This window comes from Schistocerca cancellata, chromosome 4 (genome assembly GCF_023864275.1).
Source record: "Schistocerca cancellata isolate TAMUIC-IGC-003103 chromosome 4, iqSchCanc2.1, whole genome shotgun sequence".
NCBI classification, from domain to species: domain Eukaryota; kingdom Metazoa; phylum Arthropoda; class Insecta; order Orthoptera; family Acrididae; genus Schistocerca; species Schistocerca cancellata.
The window spans coordinates 272,265,894-272,282,166 of record NC_064629.1 but is presented as its reverse complement, the minus strand read 5'-3'; the positions used below and the strand labels follow the sequence as shown (position 1 = coordinate 272,282,166).

General features: G+C 37.3%; 1 protein-coding gene across 1 annotated transcript in view; it reads left to right on the top strand.

Annotated features, from left to right (window-relative positions):
* Positions 1-1,984: 1,984 nt before the first annotated feature.
* LOC126184093 (uncharacterized) overlaps positions 1,985-16,273 on the top strand; it is a 245,290-nt gene continuing 231,001 nt past the window's right edge. Inside the window, exons 1-3 of the mRNA XM_049926454.1 lie at positions 1,985-2,018; positions 2,053-2,166; positions 2,210-2,384. Of these exons, the coding sequence (XP_049782411.1) occupies positions 1,985-2,018; positions 2,053-2,166; positions 2,210-2,384 (323 nt within the window). The remainder of the gene's footprint in view (positions 2,019-2,052; positions 2,167-2,209; positions 2,385-16,273) is intronic.

The window sequence follows — 16,273 nt, the reverse complement described above, 5'->3', positions numbered from 1 at the left end:
TTCACTGTACTGAAGCCCTGGGCAGTAACATCTGCAGTGTCAGCATTGTCTGAATATAGCTCTTTATGCAAGATGCTTACTTGGCCCTGTTACTGAGTTGCCTAGCATCACCCTGGTTGAGGCATCTTCTGTTAAGCCAGTCACAGTGTCTTTCTTCTAGACCAGATGGAGCCATAACACAAAAATTGATGCCTTTTGCTTCATTGGAATCATAAGGCTCATGAGTATCATAAGTTATTTTGGCCACAGAGCGTGAAAACATCCTCTATTCTTCAAATTGATAGCAGCCAGTTTTGCATACGTTGTTTTATGGTCATCTCTGTTTATAAATGTATCATTAGGTAGGAAAGAGCGTAAATGTACACTAATTGGACAAAATACACGTTTTCTTTTGTTGGTATTTGAAGTTTTGGGCCCTATGTATAATTAAAGTCTCATCTCTGCATACACACAGAAAATGTGCCATCTGATATTGCTAGTTCTTCTTTATTACGAGAGATACTCAGTACTTTACTTTCTTGTTGCTTAATCTGATGATAACATCATATTTTTTAACCCTATCCAGCATTCCACATCTCTCTCTCTCTCTATCTCTCTCTCTCTCTCTCTCTCTCTTTCTCTCTCTGCCCCTCTCTTTCTCTCTATCCCTATTTGTCTCTCTCTTCCCTGCAGTCATTCTTTTAATGACTCTTGGTTACAGGCAAATTTTTTCGGAATGTATGTCTGCTTGGTGATGTTTCCCTCATTACCTGTATTTCCACTAGTTTCTTTTCACCCTGCTGTTCTTGTAAGTAATTCTTCATTCCTGATTCTGCCAGTCCCTTTTTCATTAAACAGTTTTCTCACAAAGAGCATATGAAGCTTTTCGAAGTAGTTTACTTCTTACTTTATGCCTGTCTATGATTCACTATGATATAATCTGGACATAGCTCTTGGTGAATCTCTTTCTTGTCCTTCTAGTATCTAGTTTTGTTAAATTTGTCCTTGTCAACAAACCTTTCATCTTTTGAAAACTATTTATTCAAAGGTGTTCCCTTCCACTCATGTTTGAAATAAAATTCGTATAATGAAATGGCATCTCTTTAGTTTTTCCCTCAGTTGTACTTGTTCAGTACTCTTTTACAATCCTACCCATCATAAATTGTAGTTCCTCCCCCAATTTTGTCAAGGCTATTTCTTCCTGTGTGTACATAATTGTATATATCATTGCTCCTCCAATTATTGTGCCTCTTGCTTTCTTAAATGGTTTATTTAATAGTTTCTCAGTACAAATACTGAGAAGTGTTAGTTACAAAAGACATTTTCACCTAATATATCTTTTCTAACACTCACCTGTTTTGCCATGGGTACTTTTTGTCTTGTGTACAGCTGACTTATAAATTTTCTGTCTTTTAAGTCTGCACTAACAACCTAGATCTTCAGGAGGATACTCCAGTGAATTCTCTGAAACGTCTTTCCCAGTTAAAATACTGAAGTTTCACTGTACTGTTTCCTTGTTCACTGTTTCCTTTGCCACTATGTTCTCTCAGAAATTTTCCTCACTTCTCTCCAGTTAATACTAAAAGATTGATTTATGCTTCCAGTGGTTAGCAGATAAAGAAATTTGTAACTAAAAAATTTCTTCACACTAAATGTGAGAGCTTTACGAACCCTTGTAAATTATGTGACTAAAGACAATGACACACCAGCCCAGCGAACAATCCAGAATTACCCTTGATAAAGATTTTAAGTACTCACATTATTTTAATTAAAAAAATACCACAACAATCATAGAATTCCTAGAGATGCAAAACAACTTCAGAGAGATTGCAATAGAAGGGGAAAAGAATAATCAGTATTAATATATAGTGGGTAAGTGTTGAGCGAAATCCTTAAAACTAAGAATGTTTTCAGAGTTGAAATATTTTACTCACATCTGAACATGATTTTATGATTAATCACACTGAATAAAGAATAATTGCTCTCTTGTATGTAGCCAGTTAACATGACTATCTCTGAGCAAGGATTCACAACTTATGGTAATTAGGTGATAAAAGTTGTCATATACTTTAGTATCAATGGATAGTAACACAATCATCTTGAGGATGCAAAGACAGCAACCAAAGAATCATGTGAGTCCAGATCATCACATTAGCCATACAACAAGCTTACTTGTTCTGCACTGCTGTAATATAATAGTGACAGAATACTGATATTCATTTGGATACAGTTATTGTCAGATTTCTCTGTCTACTTCATGCTCCTAGGTTTCCACAACATGAAACAATGAGAAGACTTATGTTGACTAGCAGAGAAGCAGCCCGTCCTATGACTGCATCCAGCCTCAATATGAAACCACCTAGCATGCCTTCAATGGAATACAAGACAAAACAAAAGGGAGGAGAGTAAGTCTTTACTCAGTGCTGTACAAAACTAAAGCTAGTTATTGAGCATTATGTGTGTTTTCTACTGAATTAGAGTAATATTGACACATCATGATTGAAGTCTCTTTTATGATCTTAAAGCTGACATTGTTTTTGTTAAGTAATATCAGTAGCCTAGATATCTTGTTTCACAAATATCTGTTGACACAATGAACAGGGAATAGTTAGAAATTCGCCAGAAAGACACAAGAAATAATTAGTTTTTGTAAACATTGTCAACCTAATTCAATTACAGAGTCCACCAGCAGTTCCCTTTTAAAAAAGAAATGTGAGCATCTTGTGCATCTCCTCTAAAGTAGAAATAAATATTTGTCTGCCTCCATAGGTAATTTTTCACTATGTCTGATATGTGGAGAACTTGTCTTAGATTCCCAGTAGTGCCTGGCAATTTATGCAGGTGGGAGTGCTGGAATTGAGTATACCCAATTTTGTAATGCCAATTTTTGGATCTTCTTGAGTGAGAAGTAGAAGGTCCAAGGTCTGGGAAGGTGTAAAAGGCTAGGAGAATGGTATGTTGTTCTCATGACCCTCTGTACTGCATCTGAATAACACCACTGGCAGTACATAACTTAGCAGTCAGTTGGCACTGAATGACCCGACATGGCCAGTAGACGCAGCTTTCGCTTTAGAAAGAAATCTTTCTAAGGCATCTTAAGAACACATAAAACTTTTCAGAAATAAGTGTTCTCTGTCATTCTGAAATGTCTCATCACCAAAATCTCATATGTAGGTTTGCAAAAGTGCGTACAGAGAAAGTGTGCATTCCCTAAGCTCCATGAGAGCCTTCACTATGTTTCAGTTGCATGACAACTCCTCAAATGGTGTGACTTTCATAATTATCACTTAATGTGATATTGTTATAGTGACATAGATGTTATTGCTGTAAAATGTTCCAAACTGCTTTCCAGAATGTGTTAAGTTGAAATTACACTACAAATGAAATTACTTTTCACCTCTTTGCAAAAAAAAAAAAAAAAAAAAAAAAAAAAAAAAAAAAAAAAAAAAAATGTTTTGAGACCTTGAACTAAATAAGGATAGCAATTTCAAACATACTTCATTAAAATAGAGAAGTCAATATACAGGGTGTGCCAAAATGTTAAATTTCTGGAAATGGAAAGCTTAAAGTCCAATTGGAAGAATAAATGTACTTTCTAAATGTGATTAATGTTCAAACTGGTGGACTTCAGCATCAATACATTTCTGAGTAAGAGTCACCACTGATTCTGTACCCCATACCAAAGTGTCCAATGAGATATCTGCGTACACCTCCTGATTCTCATTCTTGTGTCCAGGTTACATGATTTATGTTTGTGCACCACATCTTTTACTGTGCCCCATAAGAAGATATCCAGCGGCGTGTGGTCTGGAGAGCGTGCAGGAAACTTGATTGGTCCCCTGCGTCATATCCACTGGCCTGGCACGTTGTGATCCAGGTATGCTCGTACATCCCTATGATAGTGCGGCGGGGCGCCATCTTGTTGGAAATAAAACTCATCATTACTGTGTAATGCACGAATGGCAGGGAGTATGGAGTCAGCAAGCATTGTTAGGTACGTTTCTCCCGTAACAGTACCTTCAAAGTGGAAAGGCCCAATGATTCCCCTAGCAGACAAACCACACCACACATTTAAACCAGGCAAATTCACAGCTTTTTCAACTGTAATGTGAGGGTTATCTTCAGCCCAGTACACAGAATTGTGCCTATTGACAGTTCCATTGAGTTTGAATTGGGGTTCATCCGACCAAGTTATGCTACCCGTAAATCCCAGTTCACGTCTCACCATCTCCTGAACCCATTCACAAAGTTCTAACCTTCGATCTGGATCGTCATCACTTAGCTGTTGCACAAGCCTTGGAATGTACACATGAAACTTGCCTTTCTTCAGAATGCATAGCACACTACTAGCACTTACATTACTCTCATGTGTCACTTGCCTTGAAGATTTTTGAGGCGAATGCTGAAACAGTTCCAAGACTGCAGTTGTTGAATCGTCACTTGTAGCTGTACGAGGTCACCCTGATTGACCTTTATGCACATCACACAATGCTCCATGAATTTCGAATTTGTCTCGTAGACGTGTAACTGTTAACCTTGAAGGTGGTTGTGTACCATACTCAGTTCTCCACTGTCTTCGAACCACAGTTACATTCTCAAACTTCCAGTACCACTTAATTATCTGCTTCCGCACTTCAAAGCTCAAACACATGTCCGTCACATTGCAGTTACTTCCTTTCCACTGCTGCCACCTGTTGAAGAAACATAACATTACTTTCTCACAGATATTTAACCTTGTAGAATGGGAAATAAATTGTCTATGACAGTTCAAAGTGTGTATACATTTTTTTGACAAACCCTGTATTACATAAAGGGACTTGGATCTTGAGGTGCCTTGAGTGGGTTGTCACAGTAAAATGGATGAAGTACTAGGATTTTATGAGCTCTAGTGAGCCAGGTTGGTAGTCTGTTGCATCAGCTGCCGATAGTGTAGAATTGGTGGTCCATGGGTGATAATGTGCAGCAATGTGGCGTGCCGAGCAGTTGAATTAAGGTAAACGGTTGGCACTCAGTGGATGATTGACAGCTGACAGCCATTATCCAAAGATGAAGTATGATTAGAAAAAATCAAAAGTAGCATAGTATGCAGTGTACAGTAGCTATGTAGCAAGCAGAACAGAAAAAGCTCTACTAAACTAACTGGAACAGAGCAGAGTTAGAGCTCATGAGAATAATTTATTGACAGGAAAGTCAAAACTTGAGTCAGTACTTCAGTCATACTGAGAAAGCGGAACAGGGTACGTAGACCTATCACAGTTTTATGATAATAACAGTTAGATATCTGAATATTTGTCATGACGGGTTGAATAAAATTTGAACTTGTACACAACCTATTTATTAAAATGCATTGGCTAGCACCTAGCCCAGGTCCATGAACAGCAGCATGCTTGCTCCTTGCTCTCAGACCCTCCTGCACCTACTGCCTGGTGTCATGTACATCAGTTACAGAAGCTGCATTCACTATGTAATAACAGTGTAACATACTTCTATGACCACATTTTAAACTATTTACTACATATAAATGGAGACTGTGTTTATATGCTCACAATACTGCCCCCTCCCAAAAGACTGATTTGATGCAGCTCTCCATGCTACTCTATCCTGTGCAAGCTTCTTCATCTCCCAGTACCTACTGCAACCTACATCTTTCTGAATCTGCTTAGTGTATTCATCTCTTGGTCTCCCCCTACGATTTTTACCCTCCACGCTGCCCTCCAATACTAAATTGGTGATCCCTTGATGCCTCAGAACATATCCTACCAACCGATCCCTTCTTCTGGTCAAGTTGTGCCACAAACTTCTCTTCTCCCCAATCCTATTCAATACTTCCTCATTAGTTATGTGATCTACCCATCTAATCTTCAGCATTCTTCTGTAGCACCACATTTTGAAAGCTTCTATTCTCTTCTTGTCCAAACTATTAACCGTCCATGTTTCACTTCCATACATGGCTACACTCCATACAAATACTTTCAGAAATGACTTCCTGACACTTAAATCTATACTCGATGTTAACAAATTTCTCTTCTTCAGAAACGCTTTCCTTGCCATTGCCAGTCTACATTTTATATCCTCTCTACTTTGACCATCATCAGTTATTTTGCTCCCCAAATAGCAAAACTACTTTAAGTGTCTCATTTCCTAATCTAATACCCTCAACACCACCCGACTTCATTCGACTACATTCCATTATCCTCATTTTGCTTTTGTTGATGTTCATCTTATATCCTCCCTTCAAGACACCATCCATTACGTTCAACTGCTCTTCCAAGTCTTTTGCTGTCTCTGACAGAATTACAATGTCATCGGCGAACCTCAAAGTTCTTATTTTTTCTCCATGGATTTTAATACCTACTCCGAATTTTTCTTTTGTTTCCTTTACTGCTTGCTCAATATACAGATTGAATAACATTGGGGAGAGGCTACAACCCTGTCTCACTCCCTTCCCAACCACTGCTTCCCTTTCATGCCCCTCGACACTTATAACTGCCATCTGGTTTCTGTACAAATTGTAAATAGCCTTTTGCTCTCTGTATTTTACCCCTGCCACCTTTAGAATTTGAAAGAGAGTATTCCAGTCACCATTGTCAAAAGCTTTCTCTAAGTCTACAAATGTTAGAAAGGTAAGTTTCCCTTTCCTTAATCTTTCTTCTAAGATAAGTCGTAAGGTCAGTATTGCCTCATGTGTTCCAGTATTTCTACGTAATCCAAACTGATCTTCCCCAAGGTCGGCTTCTACTACTTTTTCCATTCGTCTGTAAAGAATTCGTGTTAGTATTTTGCAGCTGTGGCTTATTAAACTGATTGTTCGGTAATTTTCACATCTGTCAACACCTGCTTTCTTTGGGATTGGAATTATTATATTCTTCTTGAAGTCTAAGGGTATTTCGCCTGTTTCATACATCTTGCTCACCAGATGGAGGAGTTTTGTCAGGACTGGCTCTCCCAAGGCCGTCAGTAGTTCCAACGGAATGTTGTCTACTCTGGGGCCCTTGTTTCGACTCAGGTCTTTCAGTGCTCTGTCAAACTCTTCACGCAGTATCGTATCTCCCATTTCATCTTCATCTACATCCTCTTCCATTCCCATAATATTGTCCTCAAGTACATCGCCCTTGTATAGACCCTCTATATACTCCTTCCACCTTTCTGCTTTCCCTTCTTTTCTTAGAACTGGGTTTCCATCTGAGCTCTTGATGTTCATACAAGTGTTTCTCTTATCTTCAAAGGTCTCTTTAATTTTCCTGTAGGCAGTATCTATCTTACCCCTAGTGAGATAAGCCTCTACATCCTTACATTTGTCCCCTAGCCATCCCTACTTAGCCATTTTGCACTTCTTGTCGATCTCATTTTTGAGACGTTTGTATTCCTTTTTGCCTGCTTCATTTACTGCATTTTTATATTTTCTCCTTTCATCAATTAAATTCTATATTTCTTCTGTTACCCAAGGATTTCTACTAGTCCTCGTCTTTTTACCTATTGATCCTCTGCTGCCTTCACTACTTCATCCATCAAAGCTACCCATTCTTCTTCTACTGTACAGGGCTATTACAAATGATTGAAGCGATTTCATAAATTCTCTGTAGCTCCATTCATTGACATATGGTCACGACACACTACAGATACGTAGAAAAACTCATAAAGTTTTGTTCGGCTGAAGCCGCACTTCAGGTTTCTGCCATCAGAGCTCTCGAGAGCGCAGTGAGACAAAATGGCGACAGGAGCCGAGAAAGCGTATGTCGTGCTTGAAATGCACTCACATCAGTCAGTCATAACAGTGCAATGACACTTCAGGACGAAGTTCAACAAAGATCCACCAACTGCTAACTCCATTCAGCGATGGAAGTGCAGTTTAAAGCTTCTGGATGCCTCTGTAAGGGGAAATCAATGGGTCGGCCTGCAGTGGGCGAAGAAACGGTTGAAAGCGTGTGGGCAAGTATCACGCGTAGCCCGCGGAAAATTGGCTCATGCCACAAAAGGAGACCGACAGCGCCAACTTCATCTTTCAACAGGATGGTGCTCCACCGCACTTCCATCATGATGTTCGGCATTTCTTAAACAGGAGATTGGAAAACCGATGGATCGGTCGCGGTGGAGATCATGATCAACAATTCAAGTCATGGCCTCCACGCTCTCCCGACTTAACCCCATGCGATTTCTTTCTGCGGGGTTATGTGAAAGATTCATTGTTTAAACCTCCTGTACCAAGAAACGTGCCAGAACTGCGAGCTCGCATCAACGATGCTTTCGAACTCATTGATGGGGACATGCTGCGCCGAGTGTGGGAGGAACTTGATTATCGGCTTGATGTCTGCCGAAACACTAAAGGGGCACATATCAAACATTTGTGAATGCCAAAAAAAAACTTTTTGAGTTTTTGTATGTGTGTGCAAAGCCTTGTGAAAATATCCCAAACAAGTTATTATAGAGCTGTGAAATCATTTGTAATAACCCTGTATTTCTTTCCCCCATTTCTGTCAATTGTTCTCTTATGCTCTCCCTGAAACTCTGTACAACCTCTGGTTCTTTCAGTTTATCCAGGTCCCATCTCCTTAATTTCCCACCTTTTTGCAGTTTCTTCAGTTTTAATCTACAGGTCATAACCAATAGATTGTGGTCAGAGTCCCAATCTGCCCCTGGAAATGTCTTGCAATTTGAAACCTGGTTCCTAAATCACTGTCTTACCATTATATAATCTATCTGATACCTTTTAGTATTTCCAGGGTTCTTCCATGTATACAACCTTCTATCATGATTCTTAAACCAAGTGTTAGCTATGATTAAGTTGTGCTCTGTGCAAAATTCTACCAGGTGGCTTCCTCCTTCATTTCTTAGCCCCAATCCATATTCACCTTCTATGTTTCCTTCTCTCCCTTTTCCTACACTCGAATTCCAGTCACCCATGACTATTAAATTTTCGTCTCCCTTCACTATCTGAATAATTTCTTTTATTTCATCATACATTTCTTCAATTTCTTCGTCATCTGCAGAGCTAGTTGGCATATAAACTTGTACTACTGTAATAGGTGTGGGCTTCATATCTATCTTGGCCACAATAATGCGTTCACTATGCTGTTTGTAGTAGCTTACCCGAATACCTATTTTCCTATTCATTATTAAACCTACTCCTGCATTACCCCTATTTGACTTTGTGTTTATAACCCTGTAGTCACCTGACCAGAAGTCTTGTTCCTCTTGCCACTGAACTTCACTAATTCCCACTATATCTAACTTTAACCTATCCATTTCCCTTTTTAAATTTTCTAACCTACCTGTCTGATTAAGGGATCTGACATTCCATGCTCCGATCCATAGAACGCCAGTTTTCTTTCTCCTGATAACGACATCCTCTTGAGTAGTCCCCGCCCGGAGATCCGAATGGGGGGCTATTTTACCTCTGGAATACTTTACCCAAGAGGACGCCATCATCATTTAATCATACAGTAAAGCTGCATGCCCTCGGGAACAATTACGGGCATAGTTTCCCCTTGCTTTCAGCCGTTTGCAGTACCAGCACAGCAAGGCCGTTTTGGTTATTGTTACAAGGCCAGATCAGTCAATCATCCAGACTGTTGCCCTTGCAACTACTGAAAAGGCTGCTGCCTATCTTCAGGAACCAAACTTATGTCTGGCCTCTCAACAGATACCCCTCCGTTGTGGTTGTACCTACGGTACGGCTATCTGTATCGCTGAGGCATGCAAGCCTCCCCACCAACGGAAAGGTCCATGGTTCATGGGGGGGAGGACAACTAATATGAAGAACAAAATTATTAAGAAAGTGACTTCTGTCTAGAATACTAATAATGTAGGAAGAAAAACCAAAATAAAATTTTTAAAACTTTTTACAGGAAACAAAAAGATGGCTACAGTGATAATAATAATAATAATAATAATAATAATAATAATAATAATAGTATTAATAATAACAATAGTAATATGAAATGGTGAAGGTGTTGAGGTGCTAAATCATCATAGCTAAAATATAAGTTTAAACTTAAAATCTATTTTAAAATATTTACTTTATACTTATTAAAGTTATACGTCATCTGCTTATTACTAACTGCCAACTAGTAGCTTCATTCTGTGGCCTTCTCTTGGTATGAATTGCAACAAACCAAACATTTAAAGAAGCTAATAAATGAAAATGAACCTAAAATCAATTTTAAACAAAAATTTAGATCAGTTCTATAGAAACTAATAGATATTTACACTGTACCTGTGCACTTTAGTATCTATAAGTTGAGTATTGACTCATTATGTGCCACTCTTCAGTATTCATAATAATTATACTATGGATAGAAATTCCATGCCAAATAAATAAATTTTTCTTCAAAAGTTTCACCTTGATAAAGAAAAGGCTGTAAGAAGAATACGAATCCCAGTCGTAAAGTACTCATCACAGAAATAATATATGTAAAAGATAGGTTGCTACTTACTGTGAAGGTGACACTTCCTTCATCAGAAAAGGAAAACCATACATACATATACACAATGATTCTCACAAGCAAGTGCACTTCATGCACATACAATTATCATCTTCAGCATCTTGGTCCGAGCTACTGAAGGTGATAGTCAAATGTACATTAGGTGCGTTCACTTGTGTGAATGAATGTGTGTGTGTTTAATTTTCTGTTGAAGGCTTCCACTGAAAGCTTATGTGTCTTTTTGTTTTGTCTGTCTGCAATTCAAGGTATTAAATGTTCAAATGTGTGTGAATTCGTCATGGACCAAACTCACAAAGTCTTTGGTTTCAAAGTATTAGTTTTACAGTGAGTAGCAATGTATCTTTTCCTTATATCATCAAAATTACAACCTGGAGTTTCCATTGCTTGATTTCATCACAGAAAAAACCGTTTCTGTCAATATTTTCACTCACATTAATGAAGATCACTTTCACCACACTCACTTAATTAGTTCTTCAGTACTTGAACTTTCATAATGTACTTGTAGTCCATTTTATTGCTACACTGCACCAGAACTGAACCTTTTGTGAGACCTGCAGTGCTCTGGCTGAGGCCATTTTCATTTCATTGGACATACCAATCAGCCCAAATTAGCGTCAAGTCTACCATCCACTCAAAAGCACTACCTGAAAGATCAGTTCAGTGCCTTATCTCAGAACTTGATCTCCAGAATGACAGTGATTTGTGTAATTTATTCTGTTTGTGTTTCACCCAACATTAACAAATAAATGTTATCCCCACATATCACTTTTAACATTATCGAATCTACATGATAACAAACCAATTCCATATCTACATGATTCATACACATGTATACATACACCCACCAAGCCATCCATCCAACCACTCACCCCGCCCTCCCCCCCCCCCCCCCCCCCCCCACTACACACACCATTAATTCATATTCAGTCTACACTTTGCCACTTTCACATAAACCTGAAGATATATTTGACTTTTTTTCATTCTACATAAGACTTGTTCTCAATGTCAAACTACCTCTGTTTTAAGTTTTCATTGTGTTATTTTTTCTACTAGCAGACCTTCTGTTTCCATGAACAAATAATATGCAATTTGTTAAACATAACATTTAAACACAACTGGAAGTATGATGATGATACTAGATTCCTTAATCAGTGGCTCTGTTTTCAAATCTCCATAAAGTAATTACCATATATAGAAATCTCCTTCCATGACTTGTTCTCATTTACTTTAGACAACAACTCTGTTGCTAACTTTAATTTATTGGCTTCATAATATATGTGATTGGAGTCTTTCTTGGCGTATTCCAATGATGAATTCTTCTTGGGTTATCGGCTGAGTGGTGGCATCGTCTTGTTGCAATGTTTTGATGAGTTTTGTGTCCATCATCTTCTGGCTAAGTCTGACTGCCTTCACCAGAAGATGATGGATATGAAACTCATCGAAATGTTGCAACAAGACGATGCCACCACTTGGCTGATAACCTGAGAAGAATTCATCAATGACTTTATAATAGTTTACACAACTCTACAAGCAAAGATAAGTAAACTTTCAGAGTCCACCTGACTGCAGGCATTTCTAAGTTTATAAAACCAGGTAAGCCCTCTATTGTATCATGTACTTCTTGCAGTTTCTTGATCATCACATCTTAGTGTTCCACACGGTTGATTTTTCCAGCACCACTAGTGCTACATGCTTTTTATTATCAAGCACTTTCTCTTGCACACATGTTTGATCTTCACCCTCTTGATTTCACAGTACTGTATTTTTTCACCAGCTGTTGCATCTGACTTCACCACCAGAAGAACATCAGTCCCATTAACATTTTCTACATTATCCAAAAAAATATATATCAGTTATATCATTGTCCAAATAACTACCAACACCATTATCAACAGCTTCTTTGCCATTCACTTCATCATTAACACTGATAAAACCATTACAAACAGCAGTGATGAAATAGTTCATTATTGAATGGGTGGATATCAGTGTGTAGTGGGCACAATATTTTGGCAAATTACCATATTCACATCATCAGGTGATGAAGGCAAAGCTCAAATATTGTGACTGTTGGACAATGACATCTGGTCATTCACCCATGAGCTATCCATCATGAATTATGCTGGAAGAAGTTGAAAACCACACAACAGCAACATTATCATATGAAATAACTTTCACCTTTAAAATCATATAACTTTGCACTACATCAGCATGCACGTTAGTCACTGCTACACTCTGTATATCACACTCATTCACGTTATCTGGCTCCTGCTTTCTTCCAATGGAGAACATTCAGTTTCTAAGTTGTAATCTATTCTGTAAATTACATTCTTAACCTTGCCATTAAACCTTATTTATTCACTTGAGCTACATTCTATCCCCAACTTTGTTTTAGCATCAGTGCCTCCCTTGATTAATATATTTTTCATTGACTTGATACTACTAATATTTTCTGCCTCTTGATTCTTTATACTTTCCTTTATTTCATCCAACCAGCCATTAATTTTCACTAAAACTTGCAATATTAAATTTTGGTGATCCACTTTCATTTCAGAGCTATTCAGAGAACATATACTGATTTCATTCTCTGAAGATTTACAGTCATTGACGACTTTGTTAGCACAGTATCCATTTGATTTATTCATTTTGACACTCTTGCTAAACCAAGTACAAGTTTCAAAAACATACCTCTGTACCAGACAGTTCACTTTTTGTTGTTTATATTTACCTTGTGGAGTGCTGCTGCTTCCAACAAGGTACATGCTGTGTGTTCGATGCTGTCTCTTGTCGTGTTTTCCAAATGCCTTCCTTGGGTTGTTGCTGCTCATTCACACCCCATGGTTGTTATATTGGTGGTTTGCCATTGCCTAGCCAGATGCTGCTTCCAATGCCCTTGTAGATCTTCAATATCTTGTAGCTTTCAAACATAAACCTTGACTTTCTCTTCATCTGCATAATGCTGTAACTTCACTTACTACATGTATTATAAATTTGATTTTGCCTGTGATTTTCTCACACAGAAGTTCTTGTACAGTTGTTATGATAATAACAGTTAAGTATTTGAATATTTGTTGTGGTTGAATAAAAATTTGAGTATTACAGAACATATTATTAATACAAATTAACTAGTACCACACTATATAAAATCTAGGAATTTCAGTGACTGAACTTATGAATCTGTCAACTAAGCAGGTGTTAACAAGGTACCCTTAGTAGACATCTGTAATTTCCCACATAAGGTATGGTAAGAAGAAGAAAATAACACAATGATCATAAGATATAAAGGTGACTTCACACTATTCTGGATAAGATATCATAAGTCTTACATTTTAAACAGTAAATTTCATGCTGTTCATTTTGTTGTACCTTTGTATAGGGCCAGTTTACACTATGTGACCAGTGGAAGGTTTCAGAGTTTTACTTATTCAGAAATAGTTGATTTTGGCTATTATCATTGGTGGCTGGCAAAACAGACATCCTGAGGATGCAGAACATTTACTCAAATGGTTGAACAAACACAGAATATAATGCAAACAAACTTATGTCTTCAGTAGTTCTACAGCACCCCATTGTGTAGTGACAGAGTAACATAATACTGTAAAGCTTGCTGTTGGCCATTTCATCTCGCACTGTACCTTGCTGTCAGGATTTTGGAATGTAGGGCAACAGGTGCAGTGATGTTGATGTTCAGTGACACGCCAGCCATTGGTCTGACAACAGAGTATGCTGAGAAACAAATTGGAGGAGGGTAAGTATTTCCTGTCCTATACAAAACTGAAGAAAAAATATCCACTTCTTTATTGAACTGAGTAAGTGTTTTCAGATGTACTTCAGTAAATGTCGTTTGACTGTAGATAGAGAACATTCAGAAACTTTGTCAATGATGAAGGAAATACAGGTTCTTCTTATGAACATTTTCAGCTGAAATCATGAGCCGTTATAAGTGTAGGTTGGACACTTAGATACTATCAAAGTTTAGGTTGTTAGAAATTAAACAAAAGTTTGTGTTCAGTATAGTTTATGTAGTTGTTCTGTATAACAAGTCAGATTACAGGTAGAGAAACAAAAGTTTGTAAGGAGAGATTGTAGCAACGCTTTCAGGACGTTTCTGTGTTCACCTCTATTGCTTAAGCAAAATTCTCAACAAACTCCTGTGGTAGACAACAAAAGAAAATTGTTGTAATTAGTTGAAACCTTAATCTTACTTTCCAAGTCTATGAGTTCAGATAAAAGTCACAATAAATATTCAACCTTCCCACATACAGATCATGTAGTGATTACAACAGTAAAATCAGCAAAATGTGTGTTTACTTTGAAGGATTTTAATTGTCTTCTGTGTATTCTGCATCTGAAAATGGAACTGCACAGTATTAAACTAATACTCAAGTGTTATTTAAGACATGCTGTAAACTTCGTGACTGCTTAGAAGGGCACAAATGTAGTGAAATATATGGACTGGAATATAATGGTGAAGGAATTGGACTGAATAGTGAAACAAAATCAAAGTAGATGACTGTAGAGTTGAAATTCACTTCTCCTAGATATTAGACTAAGGAAATTGATAGTCAGAAGAAACAAAACAATATCACAGTAAGACCCCAGTTTGCTGCAAAACATGAGAGACACACCTACAGGCATAAACATATCATATTAACTTTCCGTAGTTTACAAAAGGTTTCCTCAATTAAGTGACCTTTTTAACACAATATGAGTCATGAGGTACTATATTTTAACTATAAATAACTTTCAATTCAAGTTTGTTTTACTCACATTGCACAAGTGTACATCATGTATAGAGTGTATGTGGTGTTTGCACATAAAGCCTATATGAAATTAACAAACAACTAAAACATGCTAGACAAAAATTATTTAGTGTGGACATAATAACAGAAACGGAAGTCTTGCAGACAAACTTTGGTGAAAGATTCCTGAGAATGGTTGAAACACAGTGGACTCAGATATTAGATCAGATGTGCTTTTCATTCTAATTGGTATGTAGTGAGGAGATCTGGGGCATGGAACATGTAAGGAAAAAAAATACTCTTAAGCATATATACATCTGAAAGGATATAAAACTTGTTTCCAGGTATTAAATGTTCAGTAAACTTAGGTGTGTTTTATAATTCTTAGGCTATTGTAACCATGCATCATCAAATATAAGACATAAAATAAAAAACATTTTACAGCAGTAGATGGAGTTGGCCACCAACAAATTCTTTAGGTTTTTTGCAAACTCAAATTTATTTATTACTGCTATGAAAGTTAACTTTGATTAAGGTATTCACTTGAAAGTGCTCATAACCAGATCATCTTAACCCACATTTGTAGCACAATAGCATGTTTTGGTGAAAGATTTAAAGTGAGCAACACACACTTATGCATATTAACTTTTAGAAAATCTAAAAATAAAGAAACAATAAAGACAACAGTTAATGGTACACTCAAAAAGTCAGTATCATTGAAATTTTATATATCAGGTATGAAAATCTATGCACACACATAATAATATAAATTCATACCTAAGCATGTGCTTATACGCACCCTGTACTTTTGTTATATACAAGGTGTTCAGTTTAACTGACTATATTGAAGTAACTCAAAAACAACTTGTTTATCCAGAACATTTATAGTAATTTTTTTTTGTCTTTTAGGGGGACATCCATATCAAACTCAACCCCTACACCACACACTATGTGTGGGGAGTGAAGGGGTGCAACTTAGAAATCTTATTGGGAATCGGCATATTTTTGACAATGCAGATTCTCTGAGAAAAAAAAAAAAAAGAATAAGTTTAGACTGAAACCTTTTTTTGTTACACAACAAATGGTGCTGTAATAAGAAAAACCAAGATAGGT